The sequence below is a fragment of the Amblyomma americanum genome, chromosome 4 (genome assembly GCF_052857255.1).
Source record: "Amblyomma americanum isolate KBUSLIRL-KWMA chromosome 4, ASM5285725v1, whole genome shotgun sequence".
In the NCBI taxonomy this organism is placed as follows: Eukaryota; Metazoa; Arthropoda; class Arachnida; order Ixodida; family Ixodidae; genus Amblyomma; species Amblyomma americanum.
This window is the reverse complement of record NC_135500.1, coordinates 136695541-136722147: the sequence shown is the minus strand read 5'-3', so window position 1 is coordinate 136722147 and position 26607 is coordinate 136695541. Positions and strand designations below refer to the sequence as shown.

The following is a 26607-nucleotide window of genomic DNA, read 5'->3' as shown; positions in this document are numbered from 1 at the left end:
TTGCTGTTAGGTGTGCGCTGTACAGGTGCGACTCTGTCCGCGAACGTGGAAGCGGAAACAAGAACTGTTTCCTTTCTTCTTTCACTCCCTCCTTTATCCCTTCCCTTACGGCGCGGTTCAGGTGTCCAACGATATATGAGACAGATACTGCGCCATTTCCTTTCCCCAAAAACCAATTATTATTATTATTATTATTATTATTATTATTAACAAGAACTGCTCCAGGCGTCAGCTCGAGAAAAATGACGGCGCTGTTCCCTCTCCTCAACTAAAAGAAAAGAAGGCGCGAAACCTGCAAGTGGATGTGCTCATTGCCATTGCTATCCGTGCCTGCTTTTGTGCCCTAGCGTGACCTTGCTCGAGAGGTCTTTCATTGGCGGAACGCAGTGTACCGGACACAGCAGCGGCTGTAGAAGGAAATGCACCCACCGAGACCGTTGAAGAGCTTCCGGATGTGGGTAGGTGTCATGAGTGCCCGGCTTCGCAAAAGGTCGGCCACTATACCGGACAGGGCGCCGGACACGATGGCGCCGATGTACGGCAGTGCGGAGTAGAGGCCGTTCTGCGTAAAGCGCACACGTGATTTCCCCGGGCACTGTGCGAAGGTGCAGTGCAAGGAAGTCTACGCGTACGATCATTCACGAATGAAACGCGGCGCTCCGAGCTTGTGGCTTTGGAGTGCCAAGAAGCAACTATAGTGCACATCAGCGTGCGAATTATTTGGGAGGTTCCAAAGTGATTTAGCTGAGTCCAAGTCCTACAATTTTGAACCAAAACTTCAAAAATTGGAAAACTGTTAAATACATTTACGGTAATAATGAAGGTAATGGTACATTCTTCTGATATGTAGCAAAATCATTCTTTTTAAAGTGTTTCCATCGGTCGCATAGAAGACTTAAGGCTCCCATAGAAAACCAATGAGGAACACTTTTGACGATAGCAAAAACGTTAATAGAAGAAAAAATTCATGACTGCCGTCGGATAATCTGCAGATATGCTGATTGTTACAGTGAAATCTTGTATTATATGAAAATTGCGTTCATAAATAGTTTCCGGTTCAAAAATGCCTTCGTCCATAATTGCAGGGTATGTATGCGCCATGAGTCGCCGGCAATGAGTTAAGGCGTATGTGAAACCATAATTAGCTGGCAGTGCTTTAGGTATGTGCATTGCTGCGGATGGATCTCTACCGACAGTGCAAAAACATTTTCTTAGACAGCATACCGCGAGAAGACTTCCTGCGCTGCGGCTGTCTGGTGAAGAACCCAAGCTTGCCCATTATGAACAGTGTAATGGGAAAAGTGGAGCGAATTAACGTTATAAACAAAAACCACTGGTTGACTAATCTGTAGTCGTAACTGGAACTGACTTCACAGAGCAGCCTGCGCGCCTAACTCGAGAAGCTTGCTGGTCCGACACGTATACGCTTCAATTCCTTGCGCCGCACTCTTTGCCTACTTGAGAGCGACTGGATTGAGTGACAAATTGTGACAGCGTTGTGTGTGTTATGCCTTTTTCCCCTTCTCTCTTCCTCCTTTTAGTCCCCTAATCCCTCCTCCCCAGTGCAGGGTAGCCAACCGGAACCCCTTTCTGGTTAACACCCCTGCCTTTCCCTCCTCCTTTTTATCTATCCTTGCGTCGCCTACAGCTGCAGCATGACAAAAGTGCCATCTATTCATTTTTTTTCTATAATTGACTACAGAGGTAACAAATATGGGCTAACAATGTAGGTTTTGTATTTTACGAACCCCCTGACCTAAGCCTAAGAAACTTGTATTCCACTATGCAAATACTGCACGTCCGCATGCAGGCGCGCGCAGGTTGTAAAAAATTCGTGACAAAGCCGTAGTGCCGTGGAAATGTGGGCGTTAGCAACAGCTGTTCCCTTCTCAGTAACGAAGTATGAAACATGGCTGCTTTGTGCTCTTTAAAACAACGCCTTTGTTAGACTTCAGAAAAGCCTCGCTTGTTAATGTTCAGTTAGGGCATTTAAGCGTAGCAGGGCCCTGCAGGTATCGTACAGTTTGACCTGAAGTTAATTATGTGACTTTTACATGCTAGAGCCGCACCCAACGCCATGCTTTGTAAGGATTCTACGGCGTTCTATTGCGAACAGCGCTACATATATGAAGCGACTGCGTGACACTCACGAATAGATATATTACGAAATTATTTAATTTATTTGCATATACTGCAGGCCGATTTCGGGACCATGCAGAGAGTGGGGATAGTAGAGAAAAATAACGAAACATACTGATTAGTTGTAAATGCAGTTCAAAAAGATTCATTTTCAGTCCGAACAGTAAGGTACCGTGCCACGTTAGCAAAAAAAAGCAAACAAAATGCCACATGGAAATGTGGCAGAACAACTACAAAACAACTACAGAACAACTGCAAAATGTCAAAACTCATAATTTTGTCAACGAACTTTTCTTTACAAGTTCTCTTAAGTATGTTATTTGGAAAGTTTTTTCTAAAGAGACATCGCGGAAAAGATAATGGTTACGTAGATATGTTAGTCTGGCTAATTGGCTGCTATATCATATTGCTGGGATTTATTCGTGATGAGCGCCTGAAAGGTTCCTTAAGAAAAAGCATCGGGTTTAGTTTGAAGTGACCGTAGTACAGAAGAAAAATAAATTTTAATCTGAATGTTAAACTGCGCTGTGAGAGAGTCTGCATGTATGCCTTGATCCTTAGATCGGACATGCTTGAACAAAGGATTAAATTGAATATATGAAGAACAGAGAGAAATTTAAGGTTTTTTCAATTTTGTTCATTAAATTCTTTTGATACAGCCTCCGAATAAGATCCGCGTAATTGTATATAGGCCTTGCAAGTGTTTCTATTTTTTTTTTGTTAGCGCGTTAGCACAGATGGCTGAATGTCAGGCTTGCAATTCACGTTAGTGATTAGTGTAACACCAAAATATTTAATTTTGTTTTTCCTACCAATGCATCTTGTCTAGTGCGTAAAGAATCCAAGCGGCCTTTTTGTATTAGGAAAATAGATGCTAGATGTTTTTGATCCGTCTAGCTATCAACCCAATTTTTGACACCATGCTAGGATTGATTGAAACGAGTAGTTTAACTTATCTTGGTCCAGCCTAGTTTTTATGGCTGAATAAATATTGCAATCACTCGCAAAAAGTGTAATTTAGACTGGGTATTCAACACAGAAGTGGATATATCGCTTACACGAACCAGAAATAAGAGAGACCCGACTACTGAGTCCTGCGGAACAAGCGAAAGATTTCAAAGTTAGCAGAAATGTGCCCATTCATGAATTCATGGCAACGCATCGTTTCCTACACTCAGATAGCAGGTTATGTACGATACATTTTTTTTTTCAGTTCCAAAAGCTATTCCAAACAGGGCTTGTTTACTAAATCCTCGTGGGAGGTTCATCAAACGCTTTTGAAAAATTCAGGGATATACAGAAAATGCTGCGGTATTTCTGTCTCTCTTCATCTCCGTAACAACGTAACGCCGAGGTTCTCAAATATCTGAAAATATTTTACGCTTTGGCGCATTGTACACTGCTGCTCACACTTCTATCTAGCATGTGAAAGACGCAGTACGTAGTGAGCATGCTTCATTTGCGAATAGCCTGGCGCTCGATGCAGTAAACTCTACCGCGCGTGTGCTTTAATTCATGTGGATTGTGTGGATTAGGGTTAACGTTTCATGCCTCAAGAGGCTCCTTCTAGTTCGTATACAGCAACAAAGTTCGCCAACGCGCACTGCAGCACGCCGTCAGTGTTCTACACAGACTAGGGTGTGCAGGACTCTAACATTCGAACCGTCTATGAAGAGACAGGTGTAGCGACACAGCGCAGTTCCTCGGAATCAAGCTTGCGTCGGGCCACTCACATCGTCGATCTCGTAGTGCAGCACTGTTCCCAGGTAGGTGGGCAGCTCGCTGACCAGCACGTACTGAAGCCAGTGGGTGCCGAAGTGCGCCATCACCACGCCCAACACGGCCGGAGAGGTGAACATCTTGCTCCACGGAGTCTTGCGAGCCTGCGGACGGAGTTCAGCTATTATGCGATTGCCACACAAAGCTCACGAGGGTATCGAGGCACGGTTCGTTTCGATGTAAAAATGTGAATTGCTACTAAAAAAAAAGAACTTGTTTGCTGGAAATCCTAGTAGCTTTGTGTTGTTGGTTGTGAAACTTTATTTCCAGCGGATATAGAGGAGCGACACGAAGTCGCCCCCCGCTTAAACGGCGGCCGCTATCCCTTGGGCAGCGGCGGCGTCTTCAGCCAGCTGGAGGAGCTTGATCTGTATCCCCGGGTCGGGGCTGAGCAATAGAGCCTCCCAATGAGCAGAGTCGGTAATGAAGTGACTCGCGGGTAGGGTTCGAAAATACCAAGGCGCAAAAGTTACATGCATGCGACTATAGACGAGGATATAGCGTATGTCACGACATCTGTAGGCGATAGCCGACTGCACAATGACGTGCAATATTCCCATCGAAGGACGAGGTAGACACACAGCATTTCTTGAACACTCGTACGTTGCAGTCCCTTAGGGCAGCCGGCATACATCCGGGTGTTTAGTGCTGCGCGCAGGTGTGTCGTGAAGGGAAACTGACCAGCGTGGGCTTTTGCTCGCCGAGGTCGGCCTCGATCATGTGCACCTCCCTGGCGCTGGCCCACCGGTGGTCGGCTGGCCGGTTGGACGTCAGCAGGATCCAGAACACGAACCACGCGCAAGTCCACAGGCCTGCGTAGTTCAGGGAACGCACTCACTACACGGCCGCGTGTGACGCCACCGAGCGAACGCTGCGGAGACGCAGGCGCGTGGCCACTGAAGATGAAGGCGCTAACGCCGCATCCTGCTAGCACCCATCTCGGGCTTTTAATTTATTTATTTTTTATTTAATCGGTTTTTGGGGAAAGGAAATGGCGCAGTATCTGTCTCATATATCGTTGGACACATGAACCGTGCCGTAAGGGAAGGGATAAAGGAGGGAGTGAAACAAGAAAGGAAGAAAGGGGTGCTATAGTGGAGGGCTCCGGAATAATTTCGACCACCTGGGGATCTTTAACGTGCACTGACATCGCACAGCACACGGGCGCCTTAGCGTTTTTCCTCCACAAAAACGCAGCCGCCGCGGTCGGGTTTGAACCCAGGAGCACCGGATCAGTAGCCGAACGCCTTAACCACTGAGCCACCACGGCGGGTTCCCATCTAATGCGCAGAATACCATTTGTGCGCTTGCGAACTACATGCTCGCGATTGCAGATTCGCACTAACTCAAAGAGCACGAGGGGCCCTATTTTTGCACGGATTCTTATCCCGTTCCATTCCTTTGCCTATTTGCTAAACATCGGCCGCACCTTTCATTACAGAGCTGGAAACTACACGCGACAGTTGCGAATGATGAACACAAGGAAGGGACGTGTGGGAAACCGATTGCTACAAAACACATTACCACTCAGCCACCGCGGCGGGTGCTAAGGCGCCCGTGTACTGTGCGATGTCAGTGCACGTTAAAGATCACCGGGTGGTCGAAATTATTCCGGATCCCTCCACTACGGCACCTAATTCTTCCTTCCCTCTTACACTCCCTCCTTTATCCCTTCCCTTAAGGCGCGGTTCAGGTGTCCAACGTTATATGAGACAGATAATGCGCCATTTACTTTCCTCAAAAACCAATTATTATTATTACTAAAACACATTACATAAATATTCATTGCGTAAATGAAAACACATCCACTGAAACTGTTTATTAAACTTTCTTTTTAGTCCTCAACTCTTTAATGGCCTCACCTTTACGCAGTCGTGAACGCTATCACGGCCTTGCTACATTTAAACCGTTCTCATGATATAGTAATGGTAGCCGTGACACCGACATTTAGTTTCTATGCAGTTTTAACCCTAAAAATTCATCCCGAAAAGACACTGCTACAAAGTTTCGCAATGGAACGACGCCTGTGCATGTGACCGCGTGAATAAAGTGAGGGAGGACAAAAGGAACAGCGAGGTGCCCACCGAAAACGTAGAAGACGGACGGCCATCCGCCCATGAAGTCGGAGCCGGCCAGCAGCCCTGAGATGTACATGCCCATGGCGACGCCGAAGAAGCCGCCCGTGTGGATCAGCGACACGGCCGTGGCCCGCTGGTTGACCGGTATCCAATGCGCCACCTGAGCCTCGATGGCCGGGTATGTCACGCCCTGCAGACAACGACGAAGGGTCATAAACATGGAGTGCTCGTGGGACACTCTCGAAGGTCTAGTCATAAAAAACGATAAGTACAGCCTCAGCAGAGCAAGTAAGCGCACCTGCCGCGTCTCTTGTCGTTGGTATAAGGTGCCTGAAGCGCCTCATATAATATAACGCGGAGGCTCAGTGGTAAGGGCGCTCGGCTACTGATCCGGAGTTCCCGTATTCGAACCCTACAACGGCGGCCGCGTTTCGGTGACGGCGAAACGCAAAGGGGCCCGTGTGCTGTGCGATGTAAGTGTCCGTTAAAGATACCCGGGTGGTCACAGCCGGTCTTCACGCACGCTTTCGCTCTCTTCTTAAGAGAGAGCGCGCGCTACCCTCAAGACCGGCCGTGGGGTGGTCGAAATTATTCCGGAGTCCTCCACTACAGCACCTCCTTCTTCCTTTCTTCGCTCAGTCCCTCCTTTATTCCTTCCCTTGCGGCGCGGTTCAGGTGTCCGCGGATATATGAGACAGAAATTGTGCCATTTCCTTTCCCCCAAAACTAATTATTAATTATTAATTAACGCCAATGAGAAAGAAAAGAGGCCCAATATGCCTTGAGTAGAAATACAAAGCGAAGGCCTGGAGACGCACTCAAAAGGAAATGTAAAGCGTGAATCATTAGCGAACCATAAAAGCCAGCCAAAATAAAGGCGAAATTAGTTTCAGGCAATGATAAGCGCATCTTTCAGGCAATGATAAGCGGCAGAAGGGAAAAGCATCAAATGAAAAAAATTGCTGCTATCCTAGCCCTGTTAGGCCAGGATATATGTAGCCAGAGCGCAGAGACTTCTGCATCGGAAGAGTGCATTCACTAGATGCGCCTTTATTCATGGATAAAACTTGAGCGGTCGTGGCGGAGTGGTAGCGTCTCCGCCTCAAATGCCAAAGGCCCTGGCTCGATTCCGCGCCTCGGCACAGGTTTTTCGTTACGGCTACAGCTTTACTGGCGGCGAACTTGTGATTTCGCCGTGGCGGTATTCCGAGGAGGCACATGATGTCACAACGCACGTCTCGCCGCAGATATTTCTCCCTCTCGCTCCCTAGTCCCTACTGCGCATGCGCCACTAGTAGCACCGAGCCACAGGTGTTCCGCCGCTGCGCAGCGCCGCGCCTTTCCTCAAAATCCAACTTTCAATTTTCTCTTTCTTCATTCCCTCCCTCCTTTATCCCTTCCTTTACGGCGCGGTTCGGGTGTCCACCGAGATATGTGAGACGGCTACTGTGCCATTTCCTTTCCTCAAAAACGAAACAAAACAAGTGAGCCGACGGCGTTCATAGAGTTCATTGGCGTTGACAACTTTGCAAAGGCCGTTCATTTTCACGAAAGGAAGCGCGCACAACCGGCTCCGTGGGCCAGTGGAGACCTCAATCTCCCTTTCATGTACGTGACGTTGGTGTCCAACTGCAAAAGCCGGCTTTGATTGCGTTCCGCACACTGGATAGGCAGCGCGCCCTCCCTGCCACCCTGGGAGGTGGCATGCAGTTAATGGTTGATCGCGAGAGATAGGACCAAATGAACGCTGCAGCCTAGCTATTGCTGCAGCGCCGCATGTCAGCCACAACGCTGTCAGCGCTAATGCATTCAGGCCACATCTCTCTCTCAACGCCGCCACATGTATCAAAACACGACTGAGGCGTCCGCATATCCAGGGAGCCAATTATGCGCAGTTCATTTCCTCAAAGCCATCGCCGTCTAGAACATTAACGCCAACGCCAATGAACACAGTGAACGCCGACATCTTTCGCTTTGTATATCCTGGATTAGCTGAGCTAATCCTCATTATTTTTTTTATTCAGTGAGTGTGCCGGGGGTTTCGGTGGCTCCCATAGATGCTGCCAGCGAATACGTTGGTTAGCGGCTGCGCAGGCTCTTAACGCGCGCTTATACTCCAGGGTAACGCGCGCGCGCGCGCTGCACGGCGACGTCACGTCGGCCAAAGCGAGACCCTCTACACTCCAACTGCGCTTGACCGCCGACCCGTTCGGTGGCTTCTGCGCACTCTGACCGCACTGGCGGTGACATGGAGCATGTCTCTATTTCGCGCCAAGTGCGCCAGCCGCCCCTGGCCCGGCCAAACCGGTTCGGCTCCACGGCGAGGCTCGCGTTGTGACGTCATGTGCCTCCTCGGAGCACCGCCACGGCGAAATCGCAAGTTCGCGGTCATTATCGATGGCAGATGCCGGGGCTAGCAAAAATCTTTCCTTCCTTTTTACTATTATTTTTAATAAAACCACTACCACCACCAGTAAAGCTTTCGCTTTAAAAGCATCATCCTAAAAGCGCAATCTGCTTGCGCAGTTCCTCGCATCACATCATCTCGGCGCCTGCCAATTTTTTTTCACCGCATACGCTTAAGAATTGACGCCCTCGGTCGTTTGTTCAAATTTTTATTTTTATTTTGTTTTGATAATATATTGATGTACAGTACTTGTGGATGTTTTTTTTTTGTTCTGCAATTTAGAATCTTTCCAGTGCGTCACTGCCATTACCACACACTTGCAAGCACCACAGCGCAGGCGCTGTAACTGCTGTTCAAATACCTGCTGTTCACTGCTGACTGCTCTTCAAATACCGGATTTATGTTCGGCGTTAATTGCAAATGAATAATTATTGGAAAATAGCAATAACTGCTCGATTCTCTGCAGGAGTTGAGATGGGCTACTCATTTTCAGCCTCACCATCTATATTTAATCAAATAAGCTCGCCAGCAGGTGACAGAAAAGGCGATGACTGTAAAACAAACACGTGCGGCATTTCGAGTCATGCATTGTGAGGGACCAGTAGCTCGAAAATACCACTGGCTCGACTTAGGTGTTGGAAGCTCTTCAGACCGAAATGTAAATCGTTTGCAGCCGAGCAGATGATCCGTTTTTACAGGTAAATGTAGCTTTTCTATGCATTTCGCCTTGTCAGTGTAGTTTAAAGAACACAAGGTAGGCGAAGTTAGCCCGCAGCATTCAATTAAAACACGTCTTTCTCTACTCTTCTTCCACTGCCATCTTCATCCTCTGAAAGCGTGGCTGAGGTGTCCACCGAGAGTGGAGGAGTTACAGCGCCTTTCTTTTCCTCGTAATGAGTGATTAATATTAATAATAATAATTGGTTTTTGGAGGGAAAAGAAATGGCGCAGTATCTGTCTCATATAACGTTGGACACCTGAACCGCGCCGTAAGGGAAGGGTAAATGAGGGAGTGAAAGAAGAAAGGAAGAGAGAGGTGCCGTAGTGGAGGGCTCCGGAATAATTTCGACCACCTGGGGATCTTTAACGTGCACTGACATCGCACAGCACACGGGCGCCTTAGCGTTTTTCCTCCATAAAAACGCAGCCGCCGCGGTCGGGTTCGAACCCGGGAACTCCGGGCTGTGACGGGCTGTGCTTGTCAGTCCCAGGTTGGTCGTCCTGAGCTCTTCCTGTATATCACATGCCACCTACCACGGTTGGCAGGTGGATGTTTAACACAGACAAGCCTAGTCTAGTGACGTCAGTCTCGATCTGGTGGCGTCAATTTCCTCCAGCCAATGGACATTCTCTTGTGTGGCGACGGCACTGTCGGGCTGGTGACGTGACATCCCTCCAGCCAATGGAACTAACTCGCTCTGGTGTCGTCAGTGGAGGCATCACTGCCCGCCAGCCAATCAGGATTTTTGTGGATGACGCCGGATGGCGCCGTGTTTTGCTCCAGTGAGAGTTCTATATGCTGTCGCATAAAAGAGGGCGGAATGAGCGTACCTCTCCGATGCCCTGGAGCACCCTGACGGCGATCAGGTAGGAGACGCCTGCGCGGGCCGCCACCGGTATAAGCAGTGACAGCAGGCCGGTGAACAGGGTGCCCAGGCCGAAGAGCCACTTGGCGCCGCAGCGCTCTGCCAGCCGCCCGCCGGGGATGGGCGTCACGATGTAGCCGTAGTAGAAGGCGCCCAGGATGACGCCCTGCGTCACCGGGTCCCACACGAACGGGCCGTCCTGGGTGAGGGAAAGAACAAGAAGGTGCTGTGATGAACGATCATAATAATAATAATTGGTTTTTGAGGAAAGGAAATGGCGCAGTATCTGTCTCACATCTCGTTGGACACCTGAACCGCGCCGTAAGGGAAGGGATAAAGGAGGGAGTGAAATAATAATAATAATAATTGTTTTTGGGGGGAAAGGAAATGGCGCAGTATCTGTCTCATATATCGTTGGACACCTGAACCGCGCCGTAAGGGAAGGGTAAAGGAGGGAGTCCAAGAAGAAAAGAAGAGAGAGGTGCCGTAGTGGAGGGCTCCGGAATAACTTCGACCACCTGGGGATCTTTAACGTGCAATGACATCGCACAGCACACGGGCGCCTTAGAGTTTTTCCTCCATAAAAACGCAGCCGCCGTGGTCGGGTTCGAACCCGGGAACTCCGGATCAGTAGTCGAGCGCCCTAACCACTGAGCCACCGCGGCGGGGCGGAGTGAAAGAAGAAAGGAAGAAATAGGTGCCGTAGTGGAGGGCTCCGGAATAATTTCGACCACCTGGGGATCTTTAACGTGCACTGACATCGCACAGCACACGGGCGCCTTAGCGTTCGTGTGCTGTGCGATGTCAGTGCACGTTACCATTCGTGTATCTCTGGAAGCCGCGTGGTGTCGCTGCTTGCTAAACAGCACTCTACCGTGTTGTTATTGTTCGCCTCATAAAATGGCACATACCCACTAGGGGGTTAGCCATAAATAGGTAGTGACTACTTAATTGTATTGCAAATCGCATGCGGCAAACATGGGATGACCTAAAGAATTGGACAACTCAGTTTCCGTGACAGAGGTGGTTGAGGGTGGTTGCGTCCAAACTTGGTTGCGCCGAATTAATGCACGGTTCCTTCTTATTGTTGTTATTACTTTTATTTTTTGCCGCTTCTCAAGCTGCAGATTGGAGCGCGAAGCCATTCTGTTACAACCTAGAGCTGCACATTATCTGCTGACAATGAGGCGTCCGTAACGTGCACATTCGGTGTCAGAATTGTGTAGAGTGATCGAGCAATGCGCGCATGGCACTAAAAAAGAGAAATTACAGAGCAGCTGGTGTTTTCCAGGTAACATGCTCGTGCCCATCTGGCTTGTAGGGGCATGCGCCTCTACTCCTTCGGAAGCGTTACCTTTAGCCCTGCTGCAGCTGCACAGTTGTGGTACGTGGTGGCATGTGGCGTGTAACTGCGCTTGCAGGACTGCGCTCAACTCTCATGTTGTACCCAAGTCAGATGACGCACGTGTCTTGAGCGTGCTAATTAAAGGCACTGTCTTCAAAAATTTGAGTTTATTCCCAGGTTTCTTAAATTGTTGGTTTTCTCGCAGAAAACATTCTGATCCACCACCATTGCATATTATACTTTAAAAAAAGGATAGTCGAATTGCGTAGTTAGGCCAAATGCGAGTTACGTGCTCTAGCACTTCGGTTCCGGTGTTCGGATCTACTGTTCACGGATGGCAGTTGTTTGGATAGTGATAATGGGCTAATGTCCATATATGCAGAATTGGTCAATTTCTACATTCATAGATCCCTGGGTGTCTTCCTGCCACTCCAGGCGCATAGGTGCAACAATCATGCGATGCACCACTGCCCTTCAATGGCAGGTGCTGCCATCGGTGGGACTTGGGTTGCTTGGGTTGGGCTGCGACCTAGGTTTCCCTTCCCGAGCAGCCTCTCCCGATTAAATGAGCTGCCGCCTGACACGGTAGTAAGGTTGTTAGGTACATATGAGCATATACCTAAGCGGTTGCCTACCACCCGGTGCGCAGGTGAGCAGTTTGCCACAAAACCGGCTTCAGTCAGACAGACAAACACAACGGCTAAATGCGGGGATTGGCCATTATAAGCGTTAGCGTACTAAAAACAACAGCTACCTGACTAATAATAACAATAATAATTGGTTTTTTGGGGAATGGAAATAGCGCAGTATCTGTCAGCTGCCATGGTGGACAATGTATATAAATAGGCACATATATAACCCTGGCAGTTTGCCCACAACCCAGTGGGCAGGCGAGCAACTTGCCACAAAACAGGCTTCAGACAAACAAACAAACAAACAAACTAACTAACTAACTAACGAACGAACAAACAAACAAAGGTTCAATGCGGGGAATGGCCACTATGCCGGTAGTGAATACGATATCAATTATTGGTTATTTGTCTTATTCTCTTGTATATAGTGTGCGGGATGTCACTACCCTGTCCCTCCTCACGTCACTGTGTTTGGAGTACTCAGAGTGGTACGTTGCTACCGGACTACCGGAAAACCGCTACCCGAGCGGTACCGGCATGATGACCAGTGTGGCGCGATGTTACGTCGACAACACCGATGTCGCAGAACCGGGATACGTGCCGTAAACAGCTGTCGCTGTAAAATGCCACTAGTGCCCACTCTCCTTGATTGCTGGTTCATGGGAGTATACTCGCAAACTCGCAAGCGCATCGTAAGAGAAATCCACCCGCAAAAAGGCACAGCTTGGCGTTGCGTGATTAGTCGAGCGTTGGAACCGTTGGACGGCCTGCACCTGGTATACGCACATTATCAGCGTCTCGGAAAGACTAGCAGCAAATAGAAAGAGTCAGAATTTTTGCTCAGGATTCGTTTAGAGCCTTTACAGCACCGTACGAAGAACGCACAAACAAACAGCGCGGCGCTGTCGAGCCCCTGTTCTGTCATTCTGTTCAGTGCCGGCTTGAGAGATGTTTACCGGCAGGCTCTGACATTCGAATGAAACGCACAGACCGGAAAAACCACTTCCGTTGACCTGTAGCATAGACGCCTGCCGGAAGACAACCTCGCTGTGGAGCGATTTATCGGAGCAGCTGTTGTGTTAACTTGTGCCTTGTCACGTGGTACTTCGGGGAATTTGCCGTGCACGCTCGGCAAGTGGCTTTCAGACCTAGTTTTAACTGAATTTTGTCACGCGCGAGTCGTTCTAAATGAGCGCTAGTGAAACGGCCCTTAGAACACAGGCTCGTGGAAACAGCAGCGCAAAAACACTGGGCACCCAGAAAAATCGCGCATACACAGCAATGGCTTCTAACACCGTTAAGGGGAGATGCGGCAAATAAAAAAGCCAATTCGTTTATCATTTTCGATTTGTCAATTTGTTTATTTTTTATAATATTCGTGTATTCATCTGTCTCGTCGTAAAATATTGCTGGAAAATTTGCAGTAGAAAGTTATAAAAGAACTGACAGGATAGTTACCATTTGTTAACGCGAGATTCAGCGAAAGCTGTTAAGGCATTCGTACTTTACGCTATGTTATGGTAGAGCAAATGAGAGCGACCTCAGATCTGTATAGCTCTATGGCGCTCTTTTTAGTTTTCCACACACACTCGTTTTCCGTCTCTGTCTGCTCCCCAGTCGGCCGTTATAGAAGCGCAGTGCCACCGATGATCCTCTCCTCGGGCAACGCGTTTCGCAGCAGCTGTCGCAGATGGAAGATGCTACATTCCTCCACTCTCGCCACACCCTTCCTCCTCCTCCTTCTACAGTATAACCACGTTCCGGATGGTCACCGTGGTACGCCTTCCTGCACTGTCCACATACCCTCCTCCTCTCGCCGTACCCTCCTTCTCCTTCTAGATTAACTATACCCTCCGGTTGGTTCCCGCGGCAACCACGTGACGGTTGCTCTTTTTTACGCTCACGCCATACCCTCCTCCTCCTTCCACGGTAATCATCCTCCGGTTGGGGATTTCTCCACCCTCGCCACACCAACCTCCTTCCAAGTTAACCACCCTCCGGATGGTACCTGTGGTAACTACCCATCGGTTACGCATTTCTCCGCTCACGTCATACGTTTCACGGTAATCATCCTCCTAGTGTCTCCCATGGCAACGCATCCACGGGTTACGCTAACGACTACGACATACAACTACTACTACTACTACTACCATGCTAGTACTACAACGCGAAACCCAGAAACGGGCGCTTACCAGCCATCGCTGTAAACAAAAAGTTTCCCTCATGTGGTCGCCAAAAATGGGGAGCTAGTCGCATTTCTGATGGTATGGGAGCATCGCAGATTTTACGGATTTCAGACCACGGAGTATCGTCATCTTAGTATGACTATGCATGACCGCGACGAAGACATACCAGAGCTTCCGCTGATAGCAATGGTGCATTTCAGAGAGCTAAAGCAATTCATACCCCTTCTATGCCCTGAGGTAATAAATGTCGCTTAAAAAAGCAAACAAAAAGGAGGCCATAAACTAGGAAAGTTGCCTTTCTCTACTTTCTCCTTTTGTGCGGATGCTATTGCTCATCCTTTGGGCACTTTTTAACGAACGGCAGTAGAATGATTCTGTTTACTGCACATGAATTCTGATATATATATATATATATATATATATATATATATATATATATATATATATATATATATATATATATATATATATATATATATATATATATATATATATATATATATATATATACGCACGTCGTGGCCGTGGCATTTTAATGCATTGCGATCTGCAGAAACGCCTGTGCAGCCATCTATCCGTGTGCAGGTTAAAGCACCCCAGGAGGTCGAAATTAATTCGGAGCTCACCATGACAGAATACCTTTCATGGCAAAGTGTTTATTTGGCAACTAAAAATCCCTTGTTCAGTTTTTCTATTCAGCTGTCCCTGCTGGACACATTGCCCATCCGGTTTTGACCTTTCGCATCGGTTGCACTGGCGGTCTTCACTGCTCCACAGACGAGATGCGGTCGGGGAATTGGCAGTTGTAAGGTGTAAGATGTAACCGTGACGCACGCTGCCTGCACATGGAAGCTGCAAGATTGCAGGCAGTCATGCTGTATGCTGACTTAGACAAACACTTGCTGCTTCAGAGTCAGTCTTATAAGTGTCCTTTTGGTGTACCGGTGACCAAGTATCATCATCTTGGTTTAAGGCAGGCATCACTCAGTGACATGTTTTTAAGTCACCCGGTCTGACGTCGAAATCGGGGGAGACCTACAACACTACGCGCACTACATTTCATTGGCAAAAGTGGCTTAACGCCGCCTCCTGTAGCTCTAATTTTCTGCTGACTTGCAGTTTTCGCACTACTTTCCTTGTCTTGTCGGCATTTTCTGCTGACTGCTTGAAGCGTACATGCGCAGTGCTCCTTTCAGTAGGCAGTTGCGAGATCAATTTTTCTTAAGCGTTTTGCGTCGTGCTTCAATGTTCGTTGATGTCGACGTGTACGACGAGCATGAAAAAAGCGGTTGTCAAACTACAACAGCTATAGGCATAATGTATCTTGATATTCCATTTCGCACAATTGATACTGCTTGAAGGTTCCCCTTCAAGAAGGGGCGTTCTTCAAGTAAGGGCGGCACTATGGACTATTTGAGCTATTCTACAGAATCGAATCCACACATTGTACGTAAGTGTAGCGGTTCTAGACAAACTATTATTTCGTTTTTTTTCTCTCTAAGTGTCTTAAGTTACTTCGAAGATTGAGCTTTTTGCTGTGACCCGGCTATCGCAGCAAATATCTCCGTTCACAGAAGCTATATACTTTCCCTATTAACGAATGACAATAATATGAAACTGATATTTGGAACAGAAAATATCTCTACAACACAACACTGTGATTAATATTAATTAATTAGTGCTCGCGCCTAATCAACTCTGTTTGTATGACACCCGTCGTTTTATAGAAACATTTCTAGAACCTGTATAAGCCAATGAATGCGCTGCATACGTTCTTCAAAGCAAGGCTGGTAGCACCACAATACACGATGGCTTTCTGAACAAAAATAAACTAACAACACTTTTCTAGGCCCCTTCAGACACGGGCTTCTAAAGATTTATCATACAGGAGCCACCATCAAACAGCGTATGCCGCATTGGCATCCGAAGAGAAGGAAGGGGCAAAATCATTAGGAGTAACCCTTACATGGTTGCTCGGGTGAGTCGCGTTGGCCGGCGTCGTGGCTAATCCGCCGTGCAGGTGGCTGCTGGGAAGGGGGCAGTCGCTGGGCTTGGTGATCTCCTGGACGGCCGTGTGGTTGACCATGGCGACCAGCGCCACGTTGAGGTTGACCCGCATGCCGTACACGTTGGCCAGCCCCAGGAAGCCCAGCACGATGAGCACGTAGCGGCACTGCACCGAGCAGCCGTCTGAACCACCGCAGCTGCTGGCCATGCTCGCCCCTGCATGCCGGCAAGAGTACGGAAAAGTCCTGCTTAAGCCTTGTATCATGCAGACGAAAGTACGGGAAAGTCCTACTTAAGCCTTGTGTGATGCAGATTAGAATACGGAAAAGTCCTGCTTAGTCTTGTATCATGCACAGGAAAGTACTGGTTGTCCTTGTGTGACGCAGACGAGGGTACGAGAAAGTTCTGATTGTCTTTTGTGATGCAGTCAAGGGTACAAGAAAGTTCTGCTTAGCCTTGCGTATTACAGACGAGAGTAGTGGAATGTCCTGCTTAGTTTGTGAGATGCATATCGGAGTGCGAAAAAGTCCTGCTTAGCCTTTGCATCGTGCAGATGAAAGAACAGGAAAGTCCTCCTTAGCCTTGTGTGATGCAGATAATTATACGGAAAAGTCTTGTATCATCAGAATAAAGTACGGGAAAACCATGCGTAGCCTTATATATCATGCAGACAAGAGTGCAGGAGACTCCTGCTAAGCCTAAGCTCGGTGTCCGCAAATTGATATGTCTTCACAGCGGTGCCTGGAAAATCGGGGCAGTGTAAGAAATGAACACCGAGGTTACTCGCCTCCGTCTTACTAGTTCGAGGGCTAACCCACCGTTTTGGCGTTTCTCGTACATTTCGCAGTTTAACTGCCGCGAACACGTCACGAGTATGTCATTGATTCAATCGTTACAGTTTTCTTTGTTGCACCTCATGGTGCTGAAAACTTCTGGGAAGCTCTGATAGGGAGGTTCCGTTATTTTTTCATTTTTTTTTCTTAAAGAGCTTGCCAGTGTCCTGCCTCGATACATTCTCCATACTTTTTTGCCCACTCTGGGGTTATTTTGATTGGCGTAGATAACGGCATATCCGAACGCTGCCCCTTCCTAGTAGCGTTCTCGAGCAGGTTCAGTAGTACACACTGCCATTTTCTATTCTCCCTTTCTTCTTTCACTGCCAATTTCTTTCCTTTCCTTACGGCATGATTTAGGTGTCTACCGAAAAGTAAGAAAGTTACTGCGTCATTTTTTCCCCTTAGAACCAGTTTCCTTAACGCGTTGGTCTCTATATTCCTAACTAGTTCCCCTCGCTCTCTGTGCTGATATGTGCTAATCGTAGACTTCACAACCCTGTTGCAGTCTTATTAAATCATAAAGTTTGTCCAGGATTTATAATATTTAGTACTTAAAAATGAAAACGAAACAAAAATTCTCTCTATAGTACACGCAGAAAAGCAATTTGAATCACTTACTTGTCTGACAACACGCCCATGATCATTTCAAGTTCTTTCACTGCGCGTGTTAAATTATGCTGTGAGTAACCTTGAGGCATATGTTCTTTATATGTGACTGCTCATGATGCGGCCATAACTCCGGGTATATGATGGGAAATGCGATTTTTGCGAAAACTTTAAACCCCTTACTGCGATAGATATACATCACACCGGGTGTTCATGTGCAACATTCTTGGACAAAAATTTTGAAAATCTGAAAATTGTAAGACACTGCTATGGAAATATTGAAGGTAATGATTCATTTTTCTGATATGTTGTAACATTTTTCTAATAAAGAATTTCCATTGAACGCATCGAACAGTTAAGGCTGCCGTAGAAAACCAATGGGCGACGATTTTGACGACAGCGCAAACGTTAATAGAACAAAAAATTGCAAGACTGTCGCCGAGTGATGTGCGGATATATTGACTGTTATAGTGAAATCTTACACTTTATGAAAAAAAAATGCGTTCATAAACCGTTCACCGTTAGAAAATTCTTTTGTCCAGATATGTTGGGTATGTAATGTGTACACGGGTCTGTTCCGGCGCTTATATTTCATTTATGTGCGACCTCCTCGGCCGCTGTTTGGTCTCGGTAAAGTTCCACATTGAGGCGTCAACATAATGCGGCTGTTGGCAAGTGGACACAGAAAACGAGGAGAGTTGGGTTTGTTGGTTACTAACGTGGAGAGGGCGTTCTACTAGCGCTAATTTGACAGGTCCAAGAGCAGAGCTTAGCGCAGACTTGTCCCTGTCCTTAGACCCGTCTAATTATCTCTACGAAAATGTTTCCTCACATATGAAACCACTGGCAAAGATTTACGAGACACGCGTGCTATGCAGAACCAGACGTACTCATGCTACAAGCGCGCAGCTTGCAATTGGGACATGACCGGCAGTGACATGTCATTTCTTTCCAGTATGCATACATTGACTGCAGGAAAATACAGTTTTTATTACTCTCAAGAGCTCCGCTTCTCCACAAGCTTTTGTGACTCGGTATAAAAGGTACAGTCGCAGGAACACCGTTTCCGCTCTCCACCGTTTCCTCACACCTCTTCAGTTTTTCTAGCTTAGCTCTCTGTTATTGCGGCGCCACGTGTCATGATAGTGTAAAATGAACCCCGTAGACCGCGATCTGCCTTCTCCAATAAACTGAAGTTAAAACTCGATATAACGAAGCCCGATTTTACGAAGTTGCCGGTCTAACGAACAAATTTTGATTCCTCGTCAAGTGTCCATAGGGTTCAATGTTCTCAATAACCCTAAATAACGAAAAAAACGAATATTATAAATCCGACTGAATGATGTTTCCCGGGAATAACTTAGTAAAAAAGAAAGGTGATTTTTTTGCCACGATGTTTCGCAGATTGTAGGCATCGTGCCAATAGTAACATCTAGGCGGCCAAGACATGGCCCTGGTTTTATTCTGACGGGGGTGCAAGCTCTGCGCGGAACAAAGGACTCGGAAGTCGACAGCGCTTCCCACCTTGACTTCGAATCCGTTCTAACAGATGGCCCGTTCAGGCACAAGCGGTTCGGGCCGCTTTCGTAGACTTTTGTGCGCGCAGGCGCCGGCTGCCTGCAAGTACGATGCCGGGGTATAGCCATTGGGTGCCGCTACCTTGCCATTTCAAATTTCGAAGGGCGGAAAAATGCCTTTCTCGATTTTACGAATTTCCCGGTTAAACGAAATAATTCGTGGCCGCACTTCACTTCGTTAAATCGGGTGTTAACGTATACACCAGTAAATGTGGAATTCCGACTGGGCAGGAGAGACAGACGGACAACTCATTATCTCTACTGGAAAACATGTCAGTGGAGATCACCGTCATCCGCACGTGTAGTTTACTGCTCTCCATCACACTTTTCTCACTTGTCATTCACGCAGCAGGCGGACGGCGAGGGGCGGAGCGCGTTTCCGCTGGCATTGCCTTGATGGCAGAGGAGATGGGGGAGAGCGTAGCATGTTTCAGTCGCTTTGTGATCGGTGAAAGACAAATGTACAAGAGAGGACAGGCGTGCCGGCACGGATCCATTCTATTGGCATTCCGGGGCTCAGACGCGATCTAACTATACCCCTGCATGGGCGCAGGTATCCCGCCATAACAGGATATCGCGATGCATATGCTGAACCATTACCCGCCGCGGTGGCTCAGTGGTTAGGGCGCTCGACTACTGATCCGGAGTTCCCGGGTTCGAACCCGACCGCGGCGGCGGCGTTTTTATGGAGGAAAAACGCTAAGGCACCCGTGTGCTGTGCGATGTCAGTGCACGTTAAAGATCTCCAGGTGGTCGAAATTAATCCGGAGCCCTCCACTACGGCACCTCTTTCTTCCTTTCTTCTTTCACCCCCTCCTTTATCCCTTCCCTTACGGCGCGGTTCAGGTGTCCAACGATATATGAGACAGATACTGCGCCATTTCCTTTCCCCGAAAAACCAATTATTATTATTATTATTATTATTATTATTATTATTATTATTATTATTATTATTATTATTATTATTATTATTGTTGTTGTTGTTGTTGTTGTTGTTTCCGTTGAAGCCGGCGTAGTTTTCTGTCACATTATTCTGCAAGTCTTGTGACATTGAGACTCAAAATGAGTGAGACCTAAGCCCAACGGCCGCGCACTTCCTGCAAATAGTGGGTGCTCCATTGCACACATTGGCAGCGCACGTGCAGATGGCATATTTGCCCGCTCCTGTGGAATATGCTGGTCACCCCTTCCACGACTCGGGTCTTTCTTCTTGTTTTGTTTCATCTTCATCCCCCGCTTCCCCCTCTCCGCACACACATCTTTGCCATTTTATTTTCTGATGGAACAGACTTTAGCTCTGTGATATTGGTATACGCTCTTTTTCTTCACAAATAGCATGCTGCAGATGACAACGCGGTAGCAGAGCAGCAGTCTTCTCCAGAACGGTCGCGCCGGGGGCTCGCGCATAGACGGTGGTACCCGCCGCAATGGCTCGGTGGTTGTGGCTTTCTGCCGCCGAGCATTAGAGTATGTTTACGCTGGGACGTCCATCGTCAAGAGCGAGCGAAATTGGCGGTCTTGATTGCGCCAATGCGCCATGATGCGCCAAGGCCACGCAGTAGCCAGAGGCGAGTACCTACTCCTTGCATTGCGATTGGCGCGCGGCGAGCAACCGGTTTTTCCGGTGGCAGAAACCGGTTTGGAACCACTCGCGCTCGGCGCTCGGTTTAATAATAATAATAATAATTGGTTTTTTGGGGAAAGGAAATGGCGCAGTATCTGTCTCATATATCGTTGGACACCTGAACCGCGCCGTAAGGGAAGGGATAAAGGGAGGGAGTGAAAGAAGAGAGGAACAAATAGGTCCGTAGTGGAACCCTCCGGAATAATTTCGACCACCTGGGGATCTTTAACGTGCACTGACATCGCACAGCACACGGGCGCCTTAGCGTTTTTCCTCCATAAAAACGCAGCCGCTGCGGTTTTCGCCAGAATATAAGCCGCGGTGACCGCATTTTTATGGATGCAAAGTACGAAATCTCCAGGTAGACAGAATTAGCTTGCGATCTCCCATTGCTGTGCCCCTGCAAGTATTCTGTTGCAACCAGCAGTAATGCAGAGTGTTTTGTATTCTCATAAGGAAAAATATGTGGACCACGTGGGCTTCTATCACGGAAAAAGTACCAGCACAGCTAAGGCGAGGAGAAAAAAGACACGGCGCTTTGTATGTGACTTTTCGTGCCTGCCTGTTTTGTTTTTTCTTCAGTATTTGCAACAACTACGTTGGAGTTCAGGGAAGGGAAAGGATGGGCTCGTTATGACATACATGACGGAAGCCAACAGTCACCGGAACTAAGGAGCCAAGAGGATTTTTAAAAATTATGTCGTTCATTAATAGGGTAAATATTCAAAGATAATTGATTAGAAATCAGAAGAAAAACAACCACATGCAGCCGGTGGAATCTGAACCCACGACCTCCGAATTTTGCGTCCGGTGCTCTACACCAACGCGGCGACGGCTGTCAAATCTTCCGGTTTGTGGGTATTTGTGCGCAGTGTGCAGCCTAACCTTGAGAGTGTTCACCAGCGCCACCCTCATCCATAGCGGCGGACGTAGTACGTCCTGTTTTACCGCCCTCACCGGTCGATCACGTTTCGCGTGGCACTCGCGGTAATGGCGCTGTAATCGAATTACTTTCCTGTAATTGTTCAGCTACTTTTCTTCGGTTGAAACCGACTGCTGCAATCTGTTACATTTCAGAAGCAGTAATTGTAATCGGTTACTTATTTTCCATTACGTGTGCAAGACTGACTCCAACCATGTCTTTGCGAATATGTATATAATACTAGGCAGACATTCATGCCGAATGAGGATCACAGTGTGTTTGCGTTTTTGCTTTCTTACGGCCTGCCGGCACCAGCAGTTGTGGCCGAGTTGCACGGATGTTTTGAGGCATAACGTATGAATGCGGGAACGTGGAAGCCCTCGTCTTGATCGCAGGATTTTTCGGGCTACTGGAGATTTTAAGGAAATTGACGCCACGTTGCGGCGGCGCCGCGAAGTAATCTATAAACAATCGGCGCACGCGGAACCATGTCGTTTGCTTCGTTGCGCAAGTGATTCGCCGGCACATTCACACGTTTCTGTCGTAGTTATGCTGTGAAATACGTCTTAGATCAGTGTTACATGTAAGTTTGCAAGATAACCGCGTAGAAGAGCCACTGAGTTTCATTGCGTGTGTTTTCTGGTGCCAGCAATATGCATTGGATTGGATTGTAAAACTTTATTTGTCCAACAGATGCAGGGAAGGCTTTAAGCCTTCCCACCTAGACGACGGCCAGGAGTCCTTGGACCCTAGCGGCGGTTTCGGCCAGTCGGACGGTCTTCAGTTGAATCTCCGTATCGGAGGTGAGTAATAAGGTCTCCCATTGTTCTAAAGGCTTTATGCTTCCCTCAGAGGGAGCCTGTGGGCATTCCCACAGAATGCGATAAAGATCAGTCCTGGCTTTACATAGCAATATGCAAAAAAAACTTGGGAGAAGGCGGGTAGCATATCGCAGTGAAACGCTTGTATGCGCGACCGTCATTGCGCAGTTGCAATCAGGCATCTTGCCATCACTTCTCAGGAAGACTTGTCTTCCGCATTTCTTTCCAACCACCCCCCCTCCTTTCTTCTCATGCTTTCTCTGTTTCCACTTTTTCCTTTATTATATTTTTTCCGGTACTTCGTTCCGCCCTTAGCTGAGTTTTTCAGTGTCAACACAACCAGTCATACCAAGCCACCTGTCGCAGCTGGACACACAGCCTTTGAAGGCCATGTCCGCTTTCTCTCCATGCTCCACACTCCCGGATTTCTTTCTGCTGAGCTGGCCTTTTTCTTTTCGCAGTTTTGTAGGTCAACGGCCTAACCCTCTTTAGCAGCCCTCATGCCTGCACAGGATTCACCCTCCCCATCCCAACATCCTTTCCACTTCACGCCCTCCCCCTCACCGGGCCTTCCTCCTCGGAGTGAAGGCCCGATTTAAACCCTCCAATGACGAACGCTTTGCCCAGACTAAAACAAGTCCTCTTGTCGAAGCGTTGGCAAGCCACCCTTAGGCCTTCCTCTCCCTTGTTCACTTTGTGATTACCACTGGAATCATCCAGTCAGACGGGCTGATGGTAATAATCGAATGGAATGTGACTAAAATATTTATGTTAACAGTCCTACATTCATTACGTGCATTCCACCCACTGTTACGAAAAAAAAAAACAGAGCTCAAGGCTTGGATAGTTGTTGTTGTCCTCGATATATAATGGATAGTTGCTCGGCCAGCTGTAGCTATCGCGTCACTCCAGGTTTAACCAGAGCTAAACCACAGCCATTTTTTTTACTCCCATATAGGCGTATACGTGTTCGGAGTGTGTTCAGTAACCAACTCGCCCAACAACGTACCTTAGTGCAGTTTCGCTTTCGGGGAAGGGGGGGGGGGGGGGTTTAAACACCCCACAGCGATTTGCTCCTTGTCTAGCTGGCGGGTAATTTCTCACTACTATCAAGAAACAAAACTGTTCGGCTTACACGAGGCTGCCACCATCCACGAACAAGCGCGACTTTATCGTGGAATTTCAAAATAAGCGCCGCTCTAACTAGGCTAACCCCAGAAGTAGTCCCCCGCAGTGCCGCAATGTGTGATCATCACTTGGTCGTGAAAATCGCTAATACTGCGCACACTATACGTGTCGAAAAGAAATTTTTTCGCCCTCAAGGATTTTCACGAGTATGGCTTATCCGCGATTTTGTGTTTGTATATCGTTTGTTACAAAGGAAAAGGCCTCGTGTAAACGCCGAAATGCAATGTTTCACTCCGGGCACAGGTCAGAAGGATAAAGCTCGACTGTATTAAGAATTTTTTTACCGCAGTCGGTCACGAGGTGAAACTAGCTCGATTATCTTTATAGCGCGGGTAAAGTTTGAATGCCGCTTCAGTACGTGCCACAGTAGTGTTTCAGTGGCCATAACGTTCTCCTACTGCACGCAATGTCTCGGGTTCGATCTCAGCCCCTGTGCCAGAATTCAGTGTACATTCAATATAGAAACGCCCTTGCACTGAGATTTTTTGTGTGTGTACAAGAATACCTGGCAGTCAAGGCAAATCCGTTTTGTCTGCTCCAGCGTGCTTCATTATCGCGTGTAAAATTCTAAATATTTTAGTATCTTTTCACTTGCGGTAATAAATTACGTAGGTTGGCACGAATTTGTTCATAAGCTCTTAGGTTCGGGTAAAACAGCCTTTATGCAACGTGTGAGTAATCTTTTTTGTTTTGTTTTCACCAGCGGTCCACTATGTGCAGCTCATTATGGCGCGGCTTTTAAAATCGAAAACGCGGTAAGTTCAAGTCGAGCTACCGCACTGCAAACGTCCGCAACAATCTGAACTTCAAACAGCGTATTTAAATGTCCGAACGTTGATTATTCAGCTTACTGCTTCGAAAACTGTCTTGAACCATCGCAGACGTTTCAACAAGCTGTACACACAAAAAAGTAAACGAAAGAATGGTCCACTCACGTCGATCGCCATTCTTCAAGCTGTTCCCGGCTCCATTTTCCGACCCTCCAATCGCCAGCCCGTCCTTCGAGATGACCGCCACCGTCATGGTGCCGCTGGGAGAGCAGACGACGTTGTCGCTTGGCGTCTGCTCCGGCTCAGCCCTGCCAGCAGACGACAAAGGCATCGTTCTTTTGAGTTCGGGTCGATGCCGATCTCGACGATTAATAAGTAAAGTCCAGTTATTAGACTTGCGTCCACTCTCTCACTGGCGTTTAGCACCGACACAGCAAATACAGCGCTCTGAGATCAACGACTACGACAGAACGGAGCCGTAATTTACTCTGGCACGTAGCCGAACGTATAAGTGGTAACGCGAGCGGAGCAGACAATGCGTAACGGTCGGTGCTCGAACCGACGAACGCGACCCATCCGTTCGACATATTCGCACTGGGAACGTTGGCGCAACTGAGCCTATAGCTGCGTCCCGCGTCGCACATATTTTTCCATGCCGGCCATGACGCACGGAGCCCATATATAGGAGCAGTGCGGAACACCTGCTCCTATACCGCGAGCCTCCACACTGTTAACAACGTTCACAAAGTAGAGGCAGAAATAAAAGAACCCTCAACCGGCAGCTCGCGTCCGGACGATTTTCTCCCCAAACAGCTGTCGGTGGCATTCAAATGCACGTGCTTAAGTTCGAAGCCAGACAAGATCGCCGGTTTTTTACGGTTCATTTCATCGCTGTTTCAGCGCTGTGAGCAATGCCCGAGATGAACTTCCGGAACACTGGTACACCGTGCACTTTGTGCGATTTTCTTTCCTTCTGCAATACGGGACGCGTCACGGGGCAGCAGCAGAGTACGCACTATGAGCGTGAATTGAAGCGCAAAAAAGACAATTGAAAAGGCGAACGCGAAACCACAAAAAGACAAAAACATTGGCAGCTCAAGTAAAAATACACGCGGTGTTCATTAACGCTTACAAAGTGTATATCAACCGCACCAGTAGTTAGTCCCCTCAACAGTAAGATCTTATTGTTTTGCTGTTCGCGCTTCAATCGTATTATTCGCGTTTCATTTTGTGGTGATAGTACGTCTCAGACTCGAACACCTCTCTATGGGCTCAGACACACAGCTCGCATTGTTTTCGACGTGGCTCTTGTATTCGTCACGCTCAATAGCTCGCACAATCACTCTACACCCACGCTTTTTTTCGGTCCCGGCGTTGTTTCACGAGAGATGGCGCATACCTTCATCGTGACCGCAAGATGCACCAAATAGCTCACAACCGCAGTCACTTCGTTGCGACAGCACATTCATGTCGGGGCCGCGTCATCAGTCAAAATTGCACTCCAACTGCCTGCGTTCACGAGGCCGCTGAAGCATTCGCCTGTCGATCTCAACCACCGCGGCGGCAAGCCGATTTCACGCTTGAATAAAGGCAGAGCGGGACGGGAAGGGTATGGGACATACGAGTATGACCATACACCTTTCCTCCAGCTTCCTTCTAAATATAGCCAGGCCTCGCGCCGTCGTCATTCAGGTAAAAATTATGCAGAAGCCACAGATGGAGCGTGCCACGCTACGAGACAATTCCCTTACAAAAATTTCTTTAGACAGTCTATAGACTGTCAATAGACTTTTGTCTGTATAATAGATTGTCTAAAAATCGTAGAGAACAGTATATAAGCAATACAAATTCTATGAGAATCTATAGACGATCTATAAATTTATAGAAATGCATTTTTGGTAGACTTTTGTCTGTAGACAGTCTATAGATTATGAATAGACAAAAATAAATATTTATAGGAAGGCAATAGAGTCTATAAGAAGTATATAGACTATCTAAGCTCCGCTCACTGAAGACAAACGACTTTTCGTACGTAGAAGAAAGTCCACAGCTGTTCAATGTTAGCCGCAGACAGCTTAAATGCAACCAACGTTTGTGTAGTACA

At 47.7% G+C, this 26607-nt stretch overlaps 1 protein-coding gene across 4 annotated transcripts in view; it reads right to left on the bottom strand.

The window, feature by feature from the left end:
* The window catches only part of LOC144128411 (sialin-like), a 69112-nt gene that overhangs the window by 16969 nt on the left and 25536 nt on the right, over nt 1–26607 (bottom strand). For 2 of the 4 annotated variants that reach the window (XM_077661789.1, XM_077661790.1), the window contains exons 2-8: nt 24669–24811; nt 16119–16375; nt 9955–10188; nt 6003–6186; nt 4600–4730; nt 3873–4022; nt 430–562 (exon numbers count right to left, since the gene is read on the bottom strand). In XM_077661789.1, the coding sequence (XP_077517915.1) occupies nt 430–562; nt 3873–4022; nt 4600–4730; nt 6003–6186; nt 9955–10188; nt 16119–16375; nt 24669–24756 (1177 nt within the window). In that variant the 5' untranslated portion in view covers nt 24757–24811. Of the gene's footprint in view, nt 1–429; nt 563–3872; nt 4023–4599; nt 4731–6002; nt 6187–9954; nt 10189–16118; nt 16376–24668; nt 25161–26607 lie in introns of those variants that run through there. The other 2 variants (XM_077661791.1, XM_077661788.1) reach the window with 2 other exon arrangements.